The sequence below is a fragment of the Cebidichthys violaceus genome, unplaced genomic scaffold (assembly GCF_023349555.1).
Source record: "Cebidichthys violaceus isolate CVI_PGR_0920_01 unplaced genomic scaffold, fCebVio1.0.p SCAF_16, whole genome shotgun sequence".
Lineage (NCBI taxonomy): Eukaryota > Metazoa > Chordata > Actinopteri > Perciformes > Stichaeidae > Cebidichthys > Cebidichthys violaceus.
Genome location: NW_027176329.1, coordinates 10112137 through 10134527, shown reverse-complemented (window position 1 = coordinate 10134527; position 22391 = coordinate 10112137). Strand labels below are relative to the sequence as shown.

Below are 22391 nucleotides of genomic sequence, written 5' to 3'. Positions count from 1 at the left end.
TCAGATAATGCTGGAAAAATGCATGGAGGATACTGCAAACGACACGTATATTTATTTCTACTGTTAGTCACATCAAACATTTATACTTGTCGTTACCAAACGATTTTTAAAATCATGCAAAGCCATTTGAAGATGGGACAGTGGTCGCTTAACTAAATACTCCCTTTTGTCTCCCAATCTACTCACAGCACTGTCAACAATGAGGTTCTGAGGGCAACAAAAAAAACACACCAAAATGCAACATATTTACACAATGATTTTATTGCAAAAACACACATACATGACAGGCTAGCTGTTTAAGAGCCTGTCATGACAAATTCTTGCTCTTCTGATAGGCCAATTATACCATGTAGACAAAATGTAGGTTAAAGAGCGTACAAGGCAATTTGAGAGGAGATTTTTAGAATGATATCAATTTATGTTACAGGGAATTCAGATTTTACACTAAATAGTAATTCAATACTTAAGATGTTTCTTTATTACTGTTATGTCGGTGCTTTTGAGTGTCTGACAGTAAACGATGGTATTAAATGTCAGAGTGCTGTCTCATGCTGGGCTGTCAGTCCGACGATGCATCAGCAATATTTTGGTATATTAAAGTAATCCTGCATTAGTCTGCAATTGTTCGTTTATTTATTTTCTAGTCAAAGTCTGAAGACTGTGTCCATCTCGTTTGCCCCTCACTTCTTCTTCTCTTCATCTTTTTTGCCTTCTGGCTTGTTTCCTGTCTGGGAGGCCAGGGAGCCCATGGCGTTGCGGATGGCCTCATTGTTCGGGTCGACGCCAGGCAGGTTCTCCAAGACGCTCTGAAGGAACTCCGGGTCTTGCATCACATCATAGTCATCTTCCTCCTATTCAATTGCATTAGAGGATACAATAGATTAGGTCTTATGTGGTTTTAAGATCTCCAAACTATGTCTGCTCATCTTGTATGTAAACTATTCTTAGGTGGGAGAAACCACTGGTTCCAAGGTATTTTTCCCCCATTGTAGCTTTTCCATTTCAATGTTTTCTTTTCCAATTAAAAATGTCCTACATTCCAACTTTGTTGTTGCAATTAGGAACAAAAGTATTTTGGGGTTTCTACTAGGCATAATATTTAGCTTCCACTTACCATTAGCAGCAAACACAACAGGATTTAAATCTCAATGAGATGTTTACACTAAATCTGCGTTGGGAGTCATACACAAGTGCGTACCTTTGACTTTGAGCTTTTAATCAAAGATATTTTCTAAAGCAGTTGCTCATTTGTTTACACTGATGATTCACTTTTACTTTCAGGACCTTGGATGAAATAATTCCTCCACCCTTTCCAACTCTATTGAGAATACACAAGGGTCAGGTGAGCCCCATTTAACAATTGATCCTTTAAAACATGATTACTCACCTTGGCTGATTCTCCAGTGTCCATGGGGGCTGCTGCGTCCATTTCTCCATACTCTGTTCACAGAACAAGTGTAAAGAACTTATTATCTTCGACATATCAGCAGATAGAGTGGCCATAAGTTATAGCAAGCGCATACATTTGCATGATAATCAAATGGAGCTCACCTCCTCCGGCAAGGGACATCTGCATGGCGTAGGCTATCTGCTCCTCCTCTGTCATGCTGCTGAAGTCGGGAAGCACTGCTGCAGCACTCTCAGGCTGAGATACTGACATCTTCAATAAGGCGTCCTCTGATTCTGTGAAAAAGATCAATCAAAACTAAGTAAGTGTCATTCTATCAAATACTAACACTTATAATAAACAGTGCTGTCTCATAAGTGAAAGCAACTATTTGTTAATCCTCCAACAACTACCATCTGCACTGGCTGTGGGCATGCCTGCATCCGCTGCAGAAGCAGCAGCAGCTCTGCGGGCCTCTTCCTCCTGCCTCTGTCGCTGCTCCTCCATTGATACACGCAGGGCCTAAAGGGAATTCACAGAGACGGCACAGTGAGAAATAAAGGCAAAGGGCATCACTTCAAACTCTAAACTGCAAACACCTTTTTATTGTAACAAAGTCAACGTGCACTTGAGATCTCAAGTTTTTTTTTTATTCATGGCCCGTTTCAAGGATGCCCATTTCCTTTCATCGTCTTTATCAAGCCCTCTCTTTGCAGCAGTGAAATTTTAGTGAAGAAAAGTCACACATTGTTGCTATTTTAATACCATGCGGCATCACATTGGCTTCCTACATGTGGATGAGTTTCTAATCTTAAAGAGCTGATCCACATGTATTTGCTATGTAAACAGCATCTCTCACATTGGTGTTAGCGTAGGTACATCTGGAATGGAGTATCTGATAGTTTTTCACTTAATCTATACAATAACGGTATAATAGCAGTAAATAAGTGCTATGATTTTACTTTTTTGCCTTTATCGTAAAAAAACAAATGTTTGCTTTAAAAGAACCCTTGAATTTGTCTCTCAAGTCAATACATCAAAGTTAACATTTATGCTGGCTACTAGTTTAAAATGTTTGCTGGCACTAAACTCACATCTATATATTGCTTACCAGGGCAAGTTCTGGATCAGCACTGGGATCCACACCAAACTCAAAGTCACTGGCACCGAGACCCATCATAGAGCCTCCTTCCCCGGCCAGGATGGGAGAGGAGAGCAGCGCATCAGCCAGACTGGGTCCTGGAGGGACTGTGACCAGGTGGGAGCCAGTCCCCTCCTTCCCATTTAAAGTATTTATGAAAGCAGTCAGCTTCTCTGTGTTCAGCTCCTGAATAAACAGTTGGGAGATAAATGGGAAGGCCAGTTCAAAACTAAATTTATAAATGTCCGATATGGACATCAAGAATATACAACATTATGCTTTACTTTACTCTGCCTTATAGCAGTGCAACGGTAGATAAACCAAGAAGTCCTCACCTCTTCTCCAAAGTTGATAATATCCACATTCACTTTCTCTTTTTTCAAGCGCTTTGCCAACTTGACAAGCTGCAGAATCAGCAGGCGGAACAGTAGCAGGTTGAGATGAAGAAAGACAGACATACATTGGCAGTAATATAGACGGTGGGAGAATCTGTTAAACCTATGATGTATAGTAAAATATATAATAAATAATAAAAATGTGATACAAGAAGACTTCAAACTCACGTCTTTTTCATTATCCTCCACAGGACTCCCAACAAAGGCAATGATCCTCATCTTGTGGTTTTTTCCTTGTCTGTGTTTTAGGGCCAGCTACACAGGAAACACATGACAAAAAAAAAAAATCTACTCAAAAACTGCTGCTGCAGACACCAAAACCCTCTTATTTACAATTCAAGTAATCACTAGGTATAGCCCTTCTTTTAAAGCTAGGGTTGGTAATGTTCTTCAAAAACATTTTGGATTATATCTTTTGACAATTTAATAAATAAATCCATCCAATCATTGATTGAATGATTGGACAGCCTACCTGTTTGTCTACCTGGGCACTAATTGCACATCGTCAGTATTCCTTCAGCTGCTAGCTTGACAGCTGTGAGTACAAACAATTGCCATGATCGTTGTTTCCGTTAATTTATGGGGCTGTAAGTGTTGCCAACTTGGCGACTTTCTACATAGGTTTGAAGACTTTTGGCACTAGCGCTACTAGCTAATTTCATTGGAGAAGAGTTGGCAACACAGGCACGACATTTTTGGTTGGATCATTTTCTAAAAATCTAGCGTACTCTTACCGGTTTCTCAAGATTACCAACCCTAGCTTTAAGTTTGAAACAAATGTATAACATTTGAAAAATCTCAAGTACACACATGAGCCACTCTGATGCCCGTGCAGAAACAGATCTTTCCTTTGGGCTGGATAGCGTGGAGTTTGGACAGGAGGCGGCCAGAGTCTGGTGTCAGTGTGTTCAGGACTTCACAGTTACTGTATGAAAACAAAAACAATCATCCCGTGCTGTCCATCATCCGCCACCATGTACAACAAAACCAATTGTGCTATGAAGTGTTGAAGAGACATAAGGATGAGCACTATTAGAACTTAAGATCATTTATGTGAGAATAACTTACTTTGCCATAGTGATGAGGCCCACATTGTTTTCTGGATTGCTTCGTGTTTTAGAGTGGCAAACAATGTTGACAGCATCTTGTTGAGCTTGTAGCCTCGTTGGTAGAAAGTCTCCATTTCTCATGTATTCACTGTTGTCCACACTGTGGGGAAATATCAGTTTAACGTTGCGCTAATAACGTTAACGTTACGTCACTCACGTTAGGCTGCTAACCAGCTAACGTTAGCAGTTGACATGTCATTCCGATATCAACCCGAGACCAAGCTAGTTAGCATAGGCCTTGTAGCTAGTTTACAATAATACATCTCAATTCCTCTTCACTATCAGCTACATAGGAAACGTTTACCTTCTTCATCAGGGATGTAAATGTATGGTGTTAAATAAAGTTAAATGTCGTTACAATACTAAAACAGCGTTAGCACGGCTGGCTAACGATAGCAACTGGTGACTCCACATAAGTCACTGGTCGAAAAAAAAATAATCACATCATCATGGATGTTAGTTGATTATGACGATATATCTTACTTAATTGAAAGGTAAATAATTCATGAATGTAACGTTAGTCATATATGGCACAGCTCGCAAAACACATACTTTAATAAGACCGCAAATCTAAGCTAACTTTAGCTACAATGACTCAGCCGTTAGCCGGGCTAACCGTCAACGGTCAATTATCTGCCCTGTGAACCGGGACATTTGTTCTAAATTCAGGTCAAAGATTTAGTACACCGACAGATAATTTATTGTGTCTTCGTGTGACCCACTAACAGACCAACAACTACACAAAAGAGCATTTGTAGACTACTTACCAGACCATAGTACTTTCGAGCCCCATTTTGGAAACTTCTTGTTGCTGTCTGTCGTAATCTTACAACCTCACAGGCTATTGGACAAAGACTGAACAAAGTGAAATATGATTGGTCAGGTTTTTGGCCAGTATTTATTTTACTCTTTCACGTTCTATTTATAGCTTGTAATAACTTATGTTGAGCACTTTGAATTAACTTTCCTCGCTTGTGCAGATGATATTGCTTTTACTCAGTTTTAATGGAATCGTATTTGTTGTGCAAATAAAGACTAGGACTGGACAATATGAATAAAATCCTCTTTCAAGGTTAATGTAATTTTGTACAGCAATTTCCATATACAGTATATATATATATATATATTGATTAACTTCAATTGCAATAGATATGATGTAGTACATTTTAAATTGAGAAGCTGTCTATGGCTTATCCAGTAACTTAAATTCCTGACTAATCAAGGTACTTCATTTTATCAAGAAAAAATGTAAATTAAATGCTGTTTATTATTCTGCGACATTGCAAGGGTGTAGTACACCAAGATATAAAGGGATAGCTAACTCATTATTAATAACGTCTTACAGTATGTATCAGTCATATTACATAACACTATTAGAGACAGAAAACATCTGTATAATGTAATACAATCAAACAAAAGCAACATGTATTTTTTATTTAATAAATTCAGGTAGAAGTGTACAAAAACATGAGATCACCAAAAGAGCAAGAGAGAGAACTTCTAAATACATATTCTGGTGGAAAAGGCAATATTGTGATTCTTGCATACACTTGCACACATTTACTGTATATAATGCAAAGGCAAGTGAAGACCAATTAATAAACTATACAGACACAAATTAAAGGATGATTTGTTATAATAATCAAAACCATCACAACAAAGACAAGTTTTACTCAGTTACAGTTGCATGCCTTTGATACAAGCTTGTTGTACAAGAGAAAGGCACATTTTCAATCAATACTCACCATTAATAAACATATTGGACACCAGAGCAATATATACAGTAATAAATACTATAATACATATAACTATGTACATGTTTGGTTCATAGGCTGCATGTCTAACTGTTTTAAAGTTCATACCATAAGACACAGTTTCACTTCAAAATAAGTCGGACAGTTTGATATATAACAGTGAGCAGAATAAAATACCTCCACATACCATTAACAGGATGTATAAAACTACCCAAATGATGCATGTTTATCTTTTCTTGGTTGGAAAATTGTCATGTCATTTAATGTATTGCACCACTGTTCGTTCATTCAAGAATACAGTATATATGCTGTAAACAAAGAATTTTGTTGCATAGTTGAAGCATATTTCAAGCTACTGATTTAATTTGGCTGTCAGACTAAAAATGTGTTCTAAATCATTTCTGCATTTTAAAAAAATTAAACAATAATTTACATTTAAGCACATCCATTTTTAGTGCTAAAACCCAGCTTGAATCAAACAACCAATAATATGTCTACCAGTTTGAGTGTACAAAAGGCAGACAAACAGTTTTGTACTTTTATACACCAGGCAGCCATCACCATGTTTTCCTAATAACCCGTACAAACAAAGCTCACACAGCTGCCTCCGTTAATCCCGGGTTTACTAGTTCAGCTTATGACAGAGACACGTTTCTTTAATTACAAGTCAATCACATGCAACATCAACAAATCAACTAAAATTAATTTAACAACAGATGGCGAAGATATCCCTTTTGGGAAATTGCAGTAACCAAGGTTGTGTTAAGATCATAATTAATATAACAACATAGTATGAGTAATGTTGAGGAAGTACTTGATGCACAACTTGTTTATAAATAGCAGGATCAGGAAAACAAAAAGCTGAAAATAATACAACAATCAAACTGCCATACATCTTAATCGGTGTGAAATACATCAGCTGTAATATGTGGTTGATATAAGTAAAGGGGAAAATAGTAGTACAATTAATATGATATGGATTACTCAAATATCATATTCAATTTATACATAGTTTTTTGACTATTACCAGTGGACTAATGCAAATTGTGGGAGTATAATTTAAAAAAAATCTAATAAAAACGCAGTACCACCCATGTTTATAGTTTTAAATATTCAGAAGAAAAGTCAAAACTACCAACATATATTGCTAAACTTCTTTTGGCCAGTACATCCTACCCTAGTTTTCTTTTCTTTCTCCTGGTTACGTTGGAGAAAAGGACAGACAATAACACTCAAGCAAAACTCTTTATGTGGTCAAAATGTTGAAAAATAAAAACAAACACATTTCAATATCAACCCGGAAGCAAACAAACAATGCTCTTACACTCATGAGCTGTAAGACAAAGTTGCTGAAGCTGTCTTTCTTTGACAGCCGGTTGTGCAAATCACTATATCTTCAGGTCCAAACTGCTGCTGCTGTTACTTTTTGGCTTTAGGTACCGCAGTTTGGACTGAACTGCAGGTTTGAAACTGCCGGTGGTGTTATGGTTATGAAATTGGATGATATTAGTGGAGGCTAGTTTCAGATGCTTTACATAAATTACCCTAACAATGCAGATGATCTGTTGTTATCTATGATTATATAAAAATATCCCTACTTAGAAAATCGCATTACATTCTCCAGGGCTGCAGTGTTAGAATGTCTCATTACTATAAGGCTGAGCTATACCAATAGGAATACTCTGAAACAGTAAGTTTGATGCTCTTTTAAAAACTGTCTTTATTCCATTTTATAGTCACAGTGGGACACCTGCTTATACTGCAAACATTTACTATATTACCATTTAAAATATCATAATTTATAATGAATGAAAAACAAAGTGATTGTACCATTTTTGTAATCATGTCATGCTTTTTGGTACATGACACTTAAAAGTTATGCGTTTCTGTTTATTAAGCCCATGTAAAATTGTGAGTCAATTTCCCCCGATCAATTGATCAGTGGGGAGGTGGTTTTATATATATATATATATATATATATATATATATATATATATATAAAAAATACTCACTGGTATTGCTTCACGAGACAGGCCCCAAGTCACAGAGTACCAGTTCTTTGGTCACATTTAAACATAAGCAAGTCGACACAATAAACCTGAAACTGATATCAAACTGTACAGTGTAAGTCAAAAAAATCCTATTACTATAACCCTTCGACCTGAAAATAAGAGGTGACATTTAGAAATCACAGTCCATTAGACTAATTGGTTGAATAAAAACCACAAGCTGAGGATCACCTCTTTTTCCAGCATGATTTGCATTCAGAGTAGGCTTTAAAAAAACGGCAGCTTACTCAGTATATATACAGAAATTGCTTTAAAAACATGTTTTATTTAAAACAGTGTTCCCAACCCAAATAATATGGTTTTGTGTTAAGACATCTTAGTCAATCATGTAGTAGGAACCGGCTCGGGCCTTTGGGTGGTGGGACAGACACTTACAAAAACGAGTATGCACAAGGATGTGCTACAGCATTTGGTAAACACAAAGGAGGAAGTAATTCTAAAAAGGAGACAATAAAATTGAAAAAACAACGCTTAAATAAAGACAGTCTCAAATAAGGCAAACTCCTCATGTTACACTCTACATCAAATGCTGGCTGAGTTTAAACATCAGTGCCAAGAACAATCTGGTTGTGCAGAAGCATTCCTATGAGATGAATTATAGTGTTCAATAACCACAGCATTAATGTACCCGCAATTACTAGTGTCAGAACACAACCACCCACTGACATGCTCATACCATGTTGAGATTTGGATATCATAGTGCAAAACAACAACAACAACAACAACATTTAATGTCCCACTTGGTCTCGCCGATGCACAGTAAACTTTACCTCAAATCACACCAAGGGGGGTCGTAACAATTCATCCACGCCCATGACTTCCTCCAAGTTTGTCTCGAATCATTTAAGTTCATTCTTTTACACCTAAAAACAAAAGGCAACGAACATAAGTTACAAAAAAAAAAACACTCAGCATAAGCAAAATCTGTCACAAGAAATTAAAAACTTTTTAGCAACTTACAGAGCATTTGCTTGCTTTAGGAACAATGCCACTGAGTGAGATCACATCCTCAGAACCGATACCTTCGTCATACTGAGCTCTGCAAACAACAAAAGACCAGTGTAAGTGAATCAAACCTTCACACAATAATAAACACTATCTGTGTATACAAATTAAATGAATATACAAAAAAAATCAAAATACTTTTTAATTGTGTTTTTTAGCCAAGGTTTAATTGAGATTAGCATGATGAAGATGTTTGCCACTAGATAGCACTTTGCATGTGCTATCTATGCATGCTGACTTTTCTTGAGGTTCTGGTTAAGGGACATTTTTACGGCAGGCTTCACTCCCACCAACAACACAACAAAACACAGCCAATCAAATTATGTGAACTGGGATGTGTACACAGCTTTTGCACAGTTAATAATTACCATTATCATTAACACTGACATCATGTAAGATAACAGACTGTAATTATCACACTATCCATGACAGACCTAAACACATTTGAATATGCATATACTTCTGACGAGCTCTCATGTGAAAATACTGTTCTTAAATGTGTGTTTTCCCTCTTACTTCTTGGGGGAGCTGAGCTCTTGGTCTTTACTCAGTGTGTTGTTTAAATCCACTCCCACTGGCTTGTAGGCGTCCTCAGAGTGAGGCGGAGGCTGACTTGTGGGAAGAAATCCAGGGTTTCCCAAGGAGGAGGAGGAGGCGGTGGTTTCAGTAGCGTTGCCAACAGCGTTGCTGGGCGGTAAGGTCTTTGGAAGGAGGTCAGGACGACCTGACTGCATGACTGGGTGGAACGGGAGTTGAAAACTGTTAAGACGGTGTTGTGAAAGAAGCACTTCACGTGCTGGTACATGCTGGAGGACTGCCTGTATCAAAAAACTAAACTAGATTTCAGCACTTCACTTGAAACCTGAAATCCTGTTTCCAGTTCTTACCGTTGTCTCCTTCAGTGTCTTCTTTGGTGTCAGAGCTGACTTGATGTTGGAGGTTGGAGTGCTGGCTGTTGCTGCTCATTTGGGTCAACAGAGGAGGCCCAGCACCAGCTGTCTTCCTCAAAGGACCATGTGTGACTGCACGCCGCTTCTTAGATGGCGATGTCTTTACTAGATACAAGAGGAAAAGTGTTAATTAAGAGGCCATAAAATGACACTGACATTATGGGCTCAATTTCGCTGTTTGGGTAATAGTGCGACCCAGTGGGCAGAGAGGCACGTCTGAGGGTGTGGCAATGCAATCTTGGTGCCAAGATGTATTCTGTAATATTTTGGTCACTTTAAGTAGTGAATGCAATCCTACATAAACTTCTGAAATCACACAAACGCCATTATTTATGTTTAGTCCACCTTTCCACTTTTAATCTACGTTTTTTTTAACTAGCTGACATTTGACTTTTTTTTTTTTTTTTTTATATATATATATATATTTTTGGCCCTTTTTGCCATTATTAGTTAGAACAGGTAGACTAGAAAGGGGGAGGGAAGGGGACAACATGCAGCAAAGGTTGACTCTTTATTGCCATCAGAAGGCAGCAAATATTTGTTTCATCAGCAGTCTAGAATGTTGAGTGATGTTAATGAATTCAACAAGAGTCATCATCTAATCTTGGCAGGATGTTTGAGCAGCTGTTTCTCATCTCATCTCATCTCATCTTCAACTGCTTATCCGGGATCGGGTTGCAGGGGCAACAGCTCCAGCAGGGGACCCCAAACTTCCCTTTCCCGAGCCACATCAGCCAGCTCTGACTGGGGGATCCCGAGGCGCTCCCAGGCCAGTTTGGAGATATAGTCCCTCCATCTGGTCCTGGGCCTCCCTCGGGGTCTCCTCCCAGCTGGTTGTGCCTGGAAAACCTCCCTAGGGAGGCGCCCAGGTGGCATCCTTACCAGATGCCCAAACCACCTCAACTGGCTGCTTTCCACGCAAAGGAGCAGCGGCTCTACTCCGAGTCCCTCACGGATGACCGAACTTCTCACCCTATCTCTAAGGGAGATGCCAGCCACCCTCCTGAGGAAACCCACTTTGGCCGCTTGTACCCGCAATCTAATTATTTCGGTCATGACCCAGTCCACATGACCATAGGTGAGGGTAGGAACGAAGATTGCCCGGTAGATAGAGAGCTTTGCCTTGCGGCTCAGCTCTCTTTTCGTCACAACGGTGCGGTAGAGCGACTGCAATACCGCCCCAGCTGCTCCGATTCTCCGGCCAATCTCACGTTCCATTGTTCCCTCACTCGCGAACAAGACCCCGAGGTACTTGAACTCCTTCACTTGGGGTAAGGACTCATTCCCTACCCGAAGTGGGCAATCCACCGGTTTCCTGCTGAGAACCATGGCCTTAGATTTAGAGGTGCTGATCCTCATCCCAACCGCTTCACACTCGGCTGCGAACCGATCCAGTGAGTGCTGGAGGTCACAGCCCGATGAAGACATCAGGACCACATCATCTGCAAACAGCTGCGATGCAATCCTCAGCCCACCAAACTGTAAACACTTCTCCCCACGACTACGCCTCAATATCCTGTCCATGAATATCACAAACAGGATTGGTGACAAAGCGCAGCCCTGGCGGAGGCCAACCCTCACCGGAAACGAGTCTGACTTGCTGCCGAGAACCCGGACACAGCTCTCGCTTTGGGCGTACAGGGATTGGATGGCCCCCAGAAGTGGCCCCCTCACCCCATACTCCCGCAGCACCTCCCACAGTATCTCCCAGGGGACCCGGTCATACGCCTTCTCCAGGTCCACAAAACACATGTAGACCGGATGGGCGTATTCCCAAGCCCCCTCCAGGATCCTTGCGAGAGTGAAGAGCTGGTTCGTTGTTCCACGGCCAGGACGGAATCCGCATTGTTCCTCTTCAATCCGAGGTTCGACTATCGGCCGAACCCTCCTTTCCAGCACCTTGGAGTAGACTTTACCAGGGAGGCTGAGTAGGTCGATACCGCGGTAATTGGCACACACCCTCTGGTCCCCCTTTTTGAACAGGGGAACCACCACCCCGGTCTGCCACTCCCTAGGCACCGTCCCAGACCTCCACACAATGTTGAAGAGACGTGTCATCCAAGACAGCCCCTCCACACCCAGTGCCTTCAGCATTTCTGGACGATCTCATCAATCCCTGGGGCTTTGCCACTGTGGAGTTGTTTGACTACCTCAGTGACTTCCACCAGGGAAATTGATGATGCTCCCCCATCAGCCTCCAGCTCTGCCTCTACCATAGAGGGCGTATTAGTCGGATTCAGGAGTTCCTCAAAGTGCTCCTTCCACCGCCCGATTACCCCCTCAGTTGAAGTCAACAGAGTCCCATCCTTACTGTATACAGCTTGGATGTTTCCCCGTTTCCCCCTCCTGAGGTTCCGGATGGTTTTCCAGAAACACCTTGGTGCCGACCTAAAGTCCTTCTCCATGGCTACTCCGAACTCCTCCCACACCCGCTGCTTTGCCTCCTTCACGGCAGCGGCTGTAGCCCTTCGGGTCTGTTGGTACCTTGCAACTGCCTCAGGAGTTCTCCGGGATAACATATCCCGGAAGGCCTCTTTCTTCAGTCGGATGGCTTCCCTGACCACCGGTGTCCACCACGGTGTTCGAGGGTTACCGCCCCTTGAGGCACCTAAGACCTTGAGACCACAGCCCACCGCCGTAGCTTTGGCAATAGAAGCTTTGAACATCGTCCATTCCTGTTCAATGCCACCAACCTTCACAGGGATGCTAGAAAAGCTCCGCCGGAGGTGTGAGTTGAAGATCTCCCGGACAGGGGCCTCCTCCAGACGTTCCCAGTTTGCCCGCACTACCCGTTTGGGCTTACCAGGTCTGTCTGTCCAGAGTTTTCCCCCACCCTCTGACCCAACTCACAACCAGATGGTGATCAGTTGACAGCTCCGCCCCTCTCTTCACCCGAGTGTCCAAAACATACGGCCTCAGATCCGATGATACGACAACAAAATCGATCATCGACCTTCGGCCTAGGGTGCTCTGGTACCACGTACACTTACGAACATCCTTATGCTCGAACATGGTGTTCGTTATGGACAATCCATGACTAGCACAGAAGTCCAACAACAAACGACCGCTCGGATTTAGATCAGGGAGGCCGTTCCTCCCAATCATGCCTCTCCAGGTATCCCCATCGTTGCCCACGTGCGCGTTGAAATCCCCCAGCAGAACTATGGAGTCCCATACAGGATTCCAGTCAGAGTCTCTAAGAAGGCCGAATACTCTGAACTGTTGTTCGGTGCATATGCACAGACAACAGTCAGAGTTTTCCCCCCCATAACCCGCAGGCATAGGGAGGCGACCCTCTCGTCCACCGGGGTAAACTCCGATGCAGCGGCACTCAGCCAGGGATTTGTGAGTATCCCCACACCCGCCTGGCGCCTCACACCCTGGGCAACTCCAGAGAAGAAAAGAGTCCAACCCCTATCCAGGAGTACGGTTCCAGAACCGATGCAGTGCGTAGAGATAAGCCCCACCAGATCTAACTGGTAGCGTTCCACCTCCCGCACAAGCTCCGGCTCCTTCCCCCAACAGAGAGGTGACGTTCCACGTCCCCAGAGCCAGCCTTTGCCACCCGGGTCAGGTCTGTCGAGGTCCCTGGCCTTCACTGCCACCCATGGGGCAGCGCACCCGACCCCAGCGGTTCCTCCCGCAGGTGGTGAGCCCACAGGATGGAGAGGAGGGGGGTGCCACGTTGCTGCTTCGGGCTGTGCCCGGCCGGGCTCTGTGGCAAACCCGGTCACCAGGCGCTCGCTGTCGGCTCCTCCGACTGGGTCTGGCTCCAGATGTGGGCCCCGGGCTTCCTCCAGGCAGGGTCTCCTCAACTCTTCTTAGTTTTTTCATTGGGGTTTTAGAACCATTCTTAGTCTGGCCCTTCGCCTGAGCAGCTGTTTCTATATTTGAAACTCTGCACGTCCAAGACAACAATAAGTTTCCTCTGAGGAAAGCTCCCCACAGGGTTCCCAAACTGTCGATGCACCATGACAGGGAGAGCCCTGTGTTTAAAGGCAATGAAAGCAACAAATGTGCCTAGCAATGAGGTGACACAGTGTGATCTGTGACGCGCTGCAGGGTTCACAGTATTCATATGCATACATTCATGGATACAATATGTACTTACATAAGACCTTCCTGAAGACTGCGTTGCACATGAACTTCTGAAATCGTTCCGCGTAGAAACTTGGTCTGTGTACCGATACAGTGTCCTACAGAAAAGGAATGATTACAGGGTTTACTTAAGAGCATTTTTTATTTAAAATTAACTGAGGCCAGAGAATCTAATGGAGGATGTAGCCTACCCCATCGTGAACCAAAGCTTTCCACGAGTGTTCGAGCTTCTTTACTAATCTGAAAAACAACACATAGAGCCTGGATTACACTCAATTCTGTGCTTGAACATATCCTGTGTAGACAGACAGGGCACTTAAGCTGCCGCTGCCTCGCTAACTTGCTGCTTTTGCTATGCAGGCTGTGTAGACTTTGTGCGTCACCGACTGCACAAAGGCTTTAGAGCAGGGGTCAGCAACCTTTACTATCCAAAGAGCCATTTTGCCCTATTTTCCACCAAATAAATTTTGTCTGGAGCCGCAAAAGCTATTTGATATTACAGCGTATAAAGTTTTAAATGTAGTTATATTATATATACACAAATTATAGTTAGTTGTATTTATGAAAATAGACAAAAAAGACAATTCTTGACATTTTATTGCTATTTTACCTGTTAATCAAACTTATGAAGAGGAGAGTTTGCTGCAGCAGTTGAGAAATCGCTCTTTTTCGCTCATCTCCAGCGTGATACTATTCAGCAAATGCAGTGTGTTTGTTCTGGAAGTGTCTTTTTACATTACATTTTTTGCACATATCAAGCATACAGGTAAGCCGGCATGATTTGCAGTGAAAGCAAATGAATACGTCCCCACAGAATTAAACAATCTATTTTCCTCGATGACTTTTCTTTTTTTTGATTTATCCATTGATAGTTTACCGAGGGTGGGGGTCTGCAAATCATGACTGGCCACCTGCAGGGAAAGGCGCTTGACAGCGACGTAATAGGATGTCACATTTTAGTTGACAAAATATTAAAACATTTTTTATTTTCAGTGACACAGTAGATGTAGACACCCACGTTCACTACTTGATTGGTTCTTAGCAGTCACGACGTGTCCTTCCCTGATTCGTCACACCCCTATCACGTGACCCTTACCCGGAAATTCACAAACAACAGCTTTGGTTATCTATCGACCACCAGGTTAATTTAACATGGACAACTGATTACAGGCGTTGTTGACCTTGTTGTCTTTACTAGCAGCTGTTGTTCAGTTAAAGTCTGCATGTCTGCGGAGGAAACAGCTGTTATTGTAGCGATTAGCGAGCGGCGTGTCCAGCGGCGTTATCAGACCTACGGAGCAGCCATCTGGTTGCTCAAAGCCGCTAACCTATCTACTTCCTGTTTACACCGGACCCACCCGCGTTCCCAGTGTACGTGAATAGTCACGTGATATTCGTTTTCAGGCGTTGTAGTCTGGGCGGAGATCGTCTCGAAAAAAACGATGCTGAAACGCCGCGTGGACGGAGATCGTTTTTGTTTGTTAAAACTTTTTTTTTTATTAGTGTGGATGTAGACTCAGGGAGCCGCAACAGAGGGGCTGAAAAGCTGCTTGCGGCTCCGGAGCCATGGGTTGCCGACCCCTGCTTTAGAGGTATACAAACATGTGTGCTGTTTACCTATAGGACTGCAGAATGTCAATAATACCAATATACACCAGCAGCCTCTCGCCTTTCGAGTTTCGTGCAGGGATTCCACCCGTTCTGTCAAATCAAACAAAAAGAGATATAATTGAATCATTCTGTCATTACTCTCAGTAAACATGACCACTGAAACACCGTCACTCACTGGTCCTCTGTTTCCGGTGATCCCATGCTCCCTGCCTCGGCCTGGATGGCCTCTATAGCAGTGCTGTACAGGGACTTTTGACCTTGTGGCCTCCGTTGGTCCACAGCCCCGGCCACCGCCTCTTTGCTGGCCTGCCCTCGACAGGCTTCATCTACATTGTGGATTCCCACCAGAAGGCTGTAGTCCATAATCTTAAAACTTTGCAGAAGCTGAATGGAAAACAAGAAACACACCAGACCAGTGATTAGGAAAATACATGACAAAAAATGTAGATATTTCTTACTAATAGTCTATGTGCGTTTATGATGATTTGATCCTAAATAAATTTGAAAATATCCCACGTGTAGCTTCATGTTTAGACAGGCATTAATCTGTAGTTCTTACCAGGCAGTCTCTCTGGATGGTCTTGCAAACAGCACTATACTTGTCCCCCTCCAGTAACAGTCCATTCTGCATGTCCTGCAGGAAGTCCAGGTCCTTGTATGTGGGCACAGACTTTTCTCTCTCTTTAGCTGAGGCCCGCCGCTTGTAGGTGGAGCCCTTTAGATCATACTTGAGGTGCATTTGTACAGCGCTCGGGAGCAGATTGTTCATAACTGCTATACGGATATTTTTACCCGCTGCCTGGACACAGCAGAGTCCATAAAACTTTGGTAATAAGGTCCGTTTGTTCTGGTTCAGGTTCTGAAAGAGAGCAGAGACGATGGTGGAAGGAAAGTAAAATATTAAAACAAAATCAAAACAAGCATCAGTGCAACTGACCAGAAAGTGAAATGAGTATTTGACTAATGTTAACCGAAAAATTAATAGATAATAAAACAAACAAGGAAAAGTTATACATTATCCCACACAAGGGATGCAGTCAGTGACAAATATGGCACCTTATTTTGATATACAATTGTAAAAAGCATTTTTTCCCAGTTTCTATCAAAATCCAAACAGCCTTACATGTTGCACATTAGCCATGGGGAAAAAACAATGCAGAGCCAATATTTTGCCAGAGCTTGTGTCAAAATAGTAAAAAATGGTACGATGCCTTTAGTGCCGCAACTAATGATTATTTACATTAACAATAGTCATTGTAAATCATTCTCTTGATTTATCATGTTGTCTATTCCTATTCCTATTTTCTGACATATTGTATATGTCAGAAAATAGGAAAAATGCCCAAAGTTATTAAAGCCAGTCCTTAGATCTTACCATGAAGTAACCTGGGAGCAGTTTCTGCAGAAACTCTGCCTCTTTGTGCTGCACGGTCTTAATGATGAACTCATCATCACTGGAGACGTAGAAGAGAGATCCACTCGCCCCGGAGTTTGATAGCTCGATCAGCGGCTCATTACACAGAGAGTACTGTCACCAGACCAGAGCACAGTAGTTAGAAATGTTATATTATAGAAACCAAAGAACTACGAACACAGGTTAAAAACAAGTCAGCTGAGACTTTACATCGTAAGCAGCCCCACACCTAGTGTGTCGACACCCAAGTAGTTCACGCTTCCCTGGTTACACTCTTTCACGCCTTTCTTCTCACAGTTATTTCACTTTCCTCAGAGTTTTACTGTTCTGCTAGCACATTTTCTGACACAGATGCTGAGTAAACAAGAATACCATGTAGTCATCAGGCCGGATGCCAAACATCTCTCTGAAGTACCGGAAAGCCATTGGGGCGTAAGTCTTGAACCTGAAGTCTCCGTAGTGGTGGGCTGGTGTAAGGTTACTGCCCTCACTGCCAGCAAAAGACAAGAGGCAGAGGATTAGACAACATACAAGGAGGTTATGTAAAGAAGTAATAATTTAGTACAGACAGAACACCATCATCTTTACAACTTGTCTTTAACTCAAAATTTTACCTGGGAAAGAAGAAGCTTTCGACTACTTCAAAGTCCTGCAGCAGCACGTCTCTCTCAGGTTTCTGGCTTAAGCTGCCCACCGTGTGCGCGATGCCTAACTGGATAGCGCCTTGTAGGGCTGAAGATGTTGTCTGGAAGACACAGCAAACTGACATGACTCAAATGACAAATACAGTTCAGATCTTGTCTATGGTTTATAAATTATTAACTAATCATAAGCAATCTCCACAATAGGACTTGACAAGACTGACAAAAAAGGTTTGACATATTTTCATAAATCAACAGTGATTATAGATCTGCAACATTTACTTGATTAATCAGGGAACAAAAAATGAATCTGCAGCTATTTTGATAATTATTTAATTGTTTGAGTCATCTCTAAAGCAAAGGCACCAAACATTATCTTAACAATTTAAAAATCGTTGTGTTTTGGGCTGTTGGTCAAACAAAACAAGACATATGAAGATGTTACCTCTGGCTTTTGAAAATATTATAGAATAAGCAATTAATCGTAAAAATATTTGGCAGAATAATAGATAAGGCAAATTATTGTTGGTTGCACTCAAAAGTGAGTGCATGTAAATGTGCTTCAGTCAATGGACGCTGATCTCCCACCTTCTTGTACGTCGTCTCCCCAGTGGTATCAATTCCACGATGGCCGATGGTCTTTTTCATGGCCGGAGTCATGCTGGTGCTTGGACTCTGTGAGTGCAAACATGGTGGGAAAATGAAATAGAAGTGGAAAAAAAGTCTGCTGCGAAGCAATATCCTCATATTTCAAAGAGGAAGGAATGGAGGGTGTGTCAGCTAAATGTCTGTAAATTCTGTAAAGACAAACGCAATGTGTTTCCCAACAGTCACAGAGCTAGATTATGCATTTCCTGCAAACGAATCAGTTATTTCTTACCTCGGGAGGAGCATTTTTTCGGGTCCCAGTTGAATCTGGAGTGAAAAGGAGAAGAAACATAAAAGTTAGAAAATAATACACAAGGAGGGAACGAAATAAGTTAATCAAACAAATGAAATTCTCACACTGGATGCATTAATATTACACCACACAGCTTGAAACAGCTTCCACCATTCCATAATGGTGAAAAGAAAGCGTGCAGACGCACCTCGTTCATTACCTCTGAGAAAAGACAGTCTCCTCCAGAACTGACTCTGCAGGTCTTCGAGTGCAATGGGAGGAATTAGATAAGTATTCTATTACTGTTTAAGTAAATTCATAAAAGGCTAATGAATGTCCTGATATCGATAATCAAAAGTTATTTTCCTGGGAGTCCAAAGTCAACATTAGACCTTAATAGTTTACTTTTGTCTTTTAAGAAACACTTCAGAAAGTGATACAACTAAATGATGTGACTGTCTACTTTTCAGTTTGCTTTTCTCACTTATTAACAGGGACTCCACTGATTTTACACTTAAAGGAAAAAAAAAAACCTGAGGATGTTGTGATGTCATCATGAGAGCACAGCTTTAAAACAAAACGCACCGGGGGTGTAGAGTTTTAAAGTCGCATTACTGGAAATGTAGGAACACGTTGTTTTTTTTTTAGAGCTTGACCCATACCAGGCACTAAAAGTCAGGATGTTTGGCCATTTTGACTATTCATCTTTTCAATCTGTCTCATATGAATCTCACAACTTAATAGAACTATAATACAAAATGAAAACTTTTGTTAAATGGCCCCATTTCCTGCTGTTGATTTCACTCAGTTGTCATGTTTCACCAGTTTTGAAGTACATCTAGCTAAAACTATTGTAGTCTCTTATACTATTTACATTACTCTTTTTTTGGTCCATCACACTTATTTCAATAAGACTTAATAGTATGATAGCAACACATCTCATTATAACTCAATTAAATTCAATAACACCACATATTAAAACCTCCAAAATGACCATATGCTTGAGTCAATAACTCACTGAAGATTTTAACAAAAACTGAAAACAACAAGCTTCAGGAAAGTATTGGGCTGCTTTAGTTTCAGCTAGGTGTGCCTAAAGACCTGACAATAGAGTGTATACAAACAATATAGGCAATACTAAAGATCGTTTGAGGATTACAGTTATGAGGTTGTCACAGGACTGACTGATGAGCCGTTGGCGTGCCGATACATGCCATAACCTGAGCTAATGACCATCTATCTAGATTATCTACATGAATAACTCATGTCAAACACAACTGATCTACCCCTTTCATGAAACGGTAGTGTAAAAATATAGCGTTAGTACTTACTACCAGAGAGGCCCTGCAGCTCTGGAGGCTCCTCTGCAGCTGTGGCCATTCAGACCGAAACCTGATCTCAAACTCGGTTGTGTTGAAAGTCAGATCCTGGTTAGACGTTATCAGTTTTCTCTGCGTGAGCACTTCTAGTAGTTGGGGATCTGTGTAGACAAAAGTAGCTCGTTAACAGCAAACACTTCGGATGACTCCATGCCACAAATATTGACAACCGCCACGTTGACTGGCTCTGTTGCTGGACTGGAGGATTTTAAAATACAGTTTGTTACGTTGACAAGACGGAGACAGAGACTGACGGTAGTTTTTTAACGACAACTTTTTGCTAACCGTTTGTGAATAATGTAACTGTGGGGGGATGTAATGAATGGTAAGACTAGTGCATGTTGTAACATGCTAGCACCTTAACTTACATTGGTGTCAGGATTGCGACATTTATATATGCTAGCTAGCTGCTAACTCTGATTCAACTTTTCTAACTGTAGCAAAGCTGGTCACACTGATAACTAAATAACAGCATTACAAACAAAGAGCCAACTCACTCGAAAACCTTGTGGAGTAGTTTTCGCCGTTTCCAGAGAAAGAAAAACTAAACTTTAAAGGCACTGTTTTTCGTAAAAACTAAATAAACAAGGAAGCAGTGCGGAAGCAGCAGTTTTGTATTACGCACCACCAGCCAGAGCAAGAACAAAACTTCCGGTTAAATGTTTTTTCAGAATAAAACACAAATGTCACAGGAAAACGGAAAAAGAAAACAACTGAGTTTTATTGTGTGCACCACGTCATCAAAAAACTATTTCTCATGAAAAGATATAGTGGAGTAATGTTTACCTGAGCAGAGAATGAAGTCGATCTCCCTCTGTGTGTTGTAACCAGAGTTTCTCTGTGCTTTGTTTACATAGCCGGTCTGACCACCTTATTACCATTAAGATCTGACTACCTTATTACCATTTCTCCTACTATGGTAAGGTCATGACCTGTATTCTTATCCCAACCCAAAGCAATCTCACTCATCATGCCTAAACCTAACCATATTAAACCGACAAAGTCAAAGGGTACTAGCCAAACTGAGACAGAGTAGGATGGGTCATACTTTTGCCAAAACAGGATTTGTAATTTTGATGGTCAGTGCCTCCATTATGTTGATGCATGTGAGCGTGTCCCACTGGCTAGCTATTGCCTCGGCTCAATACATCTGATAACAATGACACCATCGTGGCAGACATGTGCCACCATACAGATAAACACTGTAAGCACCCTCACCATGTTGAGAGCCGTATAGAGGCATATGCTTTGAGTTTCATATTGAGTACCTTGAATATAGAATATATAAAATGATTTAACGACCCAAAAATATATTGTGTAGGACTGTTGAAAAAGCTTCAGGTGCTTATGGAATCCCATGAAAATGTCATACACGTGCAATATGAATTGTCCAATTTCATTAGGTGCTATGATGAAGTAAGAGATGAGCACAAATCTTTTTTAAGCTTACTGATACTAAAACACAATCATTGGTTCGAGGACAAAAGGAAACTCTAGTGGCTCGTTGGCTTGTTGATGCTGGTCAACCATATGCACAACCAAATATTAAATGTGTTGAACATGTACGTGTGATAGACTCGGAGGAAGTTGGATCTGAGGACAGTGTTTCCAATGTCTCACCCTCTAAATCAAGCCTTACAAAAACTCAATTATCACATGTCTCTACAGCATCCTCTGCAGCATCATGGCTGAAACTGAAAGAGCAGCTGGTGTGTTGCAGCACTGGAGAAACAACATTTAATAGAGGCACAAGAGGAACAACTGAGAAAGGAAAAAGAAAGACTTGCATTGGTAACAGAGATGGCGGCATCTAATGCTAAAATTCCTGTATTGGAGGCCAGTGTATCAAGGAATGGCTCTAGATTGTCAGATGGAATGCACTCTTATTTTGAAAAGGCTAATACTTAAAACATCAGTAATCTCAATCCTACTGTGCCTGCTTACTTTCCTAAAAAATATCTAACTGACTTCTTACCTCTACCATTGGTGGTCCAAAGGAAAGAACACAGGAACAAGTTTCTAAAATGTCAGTCAGAACCAATGCCCATACTCAAGCTACAGATCAAGTGCAAGAAACTCAACAGAGGTCCAGCATCCATACCCATGTACAGAGAGACTCAGTGGGGCATGTTCACTCTCAAACTCCAATGCTCAGTGATAACTGTCAGGGACATTGTTAATAGTCCCTGACAGTTAAAAAAAACAAAATTACATTACTGCTTTATTGGTCCAATACAATCTCTCATCTTCTCTCCCACCAAGAGACATTCCAGTATGTAATGGAGATCCTCTTCAGTACCAAGATTTCATCAGAGCATTTGAAAATGGAGTAGAGGAAAAGACAAACAACTTTGGCAACTGCCTGCACTTTCTTGAACAATACACCAGAGGTCAGCAAGGAGACATAGTGCGCAGCTGCCAACATCTTCCTCCAAGATACAAGAAAGCTAAAAATCTTCTCCGAGAACATTTCGGAAATGAACAAAGAAATATCTTCTGCTTGTATGGACAAAGTCTTTAGCTGGACACCTATTAAAGGTGATGATGTTCAAGCATTA

The 22391-nt window shown here is 41.5% G+C and overlaps 2 protein-coding genes across 3 annotated transcripts; both read right to left on the bottom strand.

The window, feature by feature from the left end:
• Window positions 1-243: 243 nt before the first annotated feature.
• On the bottom strand, window positions 244-4856 carry psmd4a (proteasome 26S subunit ubiquitin receptor, non-ATPase 4a). The gene is made up of 10 exons (XM_068711148.1): window positions 4800-4856; window positions 3992-4132; window positions 3734-3848; window positions 3092-3178; window positions 2864-2932; window positions 2499-2714; window positions 1801-1909; window positions 1552-1683; window positions 1388-1440; window positions 244-851 (listed from the first exon to the last, which is right to left on the bottom strand). The coding sequence occupies exons 1-10, from the start codon at window positions 4823-4825 to the stop codon at window positions 681-683; spliced, it is 1119 nt and encodes a 372-aa protein (XP_068567249.1). The 5' UTR covers window positions 4826-4856; the 3' UTR covers window positions 244-680.
• A 589-nt stretch (window positions 4857-5445) lies between these two features.
• Window positions 5446-20450, bottom strand: LOC137872745 (phosphatidylinositol 4-phosphate 5-kinase type-1 alpha-like). 2 transcript variants are annotated; one of them, XM_068711146.1, is made up of 16 exons: window positions 20331-20450; window positions 19786-19934; window positions 18455-18489; window positions 18163-18249; window positions 17548-17678; window positions 17306-17423; window positions 16895-17047; window positions 16079-16378; window positions 15695-15903; window positions 15526-15609; window positions 14100-14148; window positions 13922-14006; window positions 9748-9915; window positions 9377-9596; window positions 8816-8894; window positions 5446-8718 (listed from the first exon to the last, which is right to left on the bottom strand). In XM_068711146.1, exons 2-16 carry the CDS (start codon window positions 19832-19834, stop codon window positions 8713-8715), a joined length of 1773 nt encoding a protein of 590 aa, XP_068567247.1. In that variant the 5' UTR covers window positions 19835-19934; window positions 20331-20450; the 3' UTR covers window positions 5446-8712. The 2 variants fall into 2 exon arrangements, with proteins under 2 accessions (XP_068567247.1, XP_068567248.1); XM_068711147.1 differs by lacking the exons at window positions 19786-19934; window positions 20331-20450 and adding an exon at window positions 18663-18667.
• Window positions 20451-22391: the final 1941 nt, after the last annotated feature.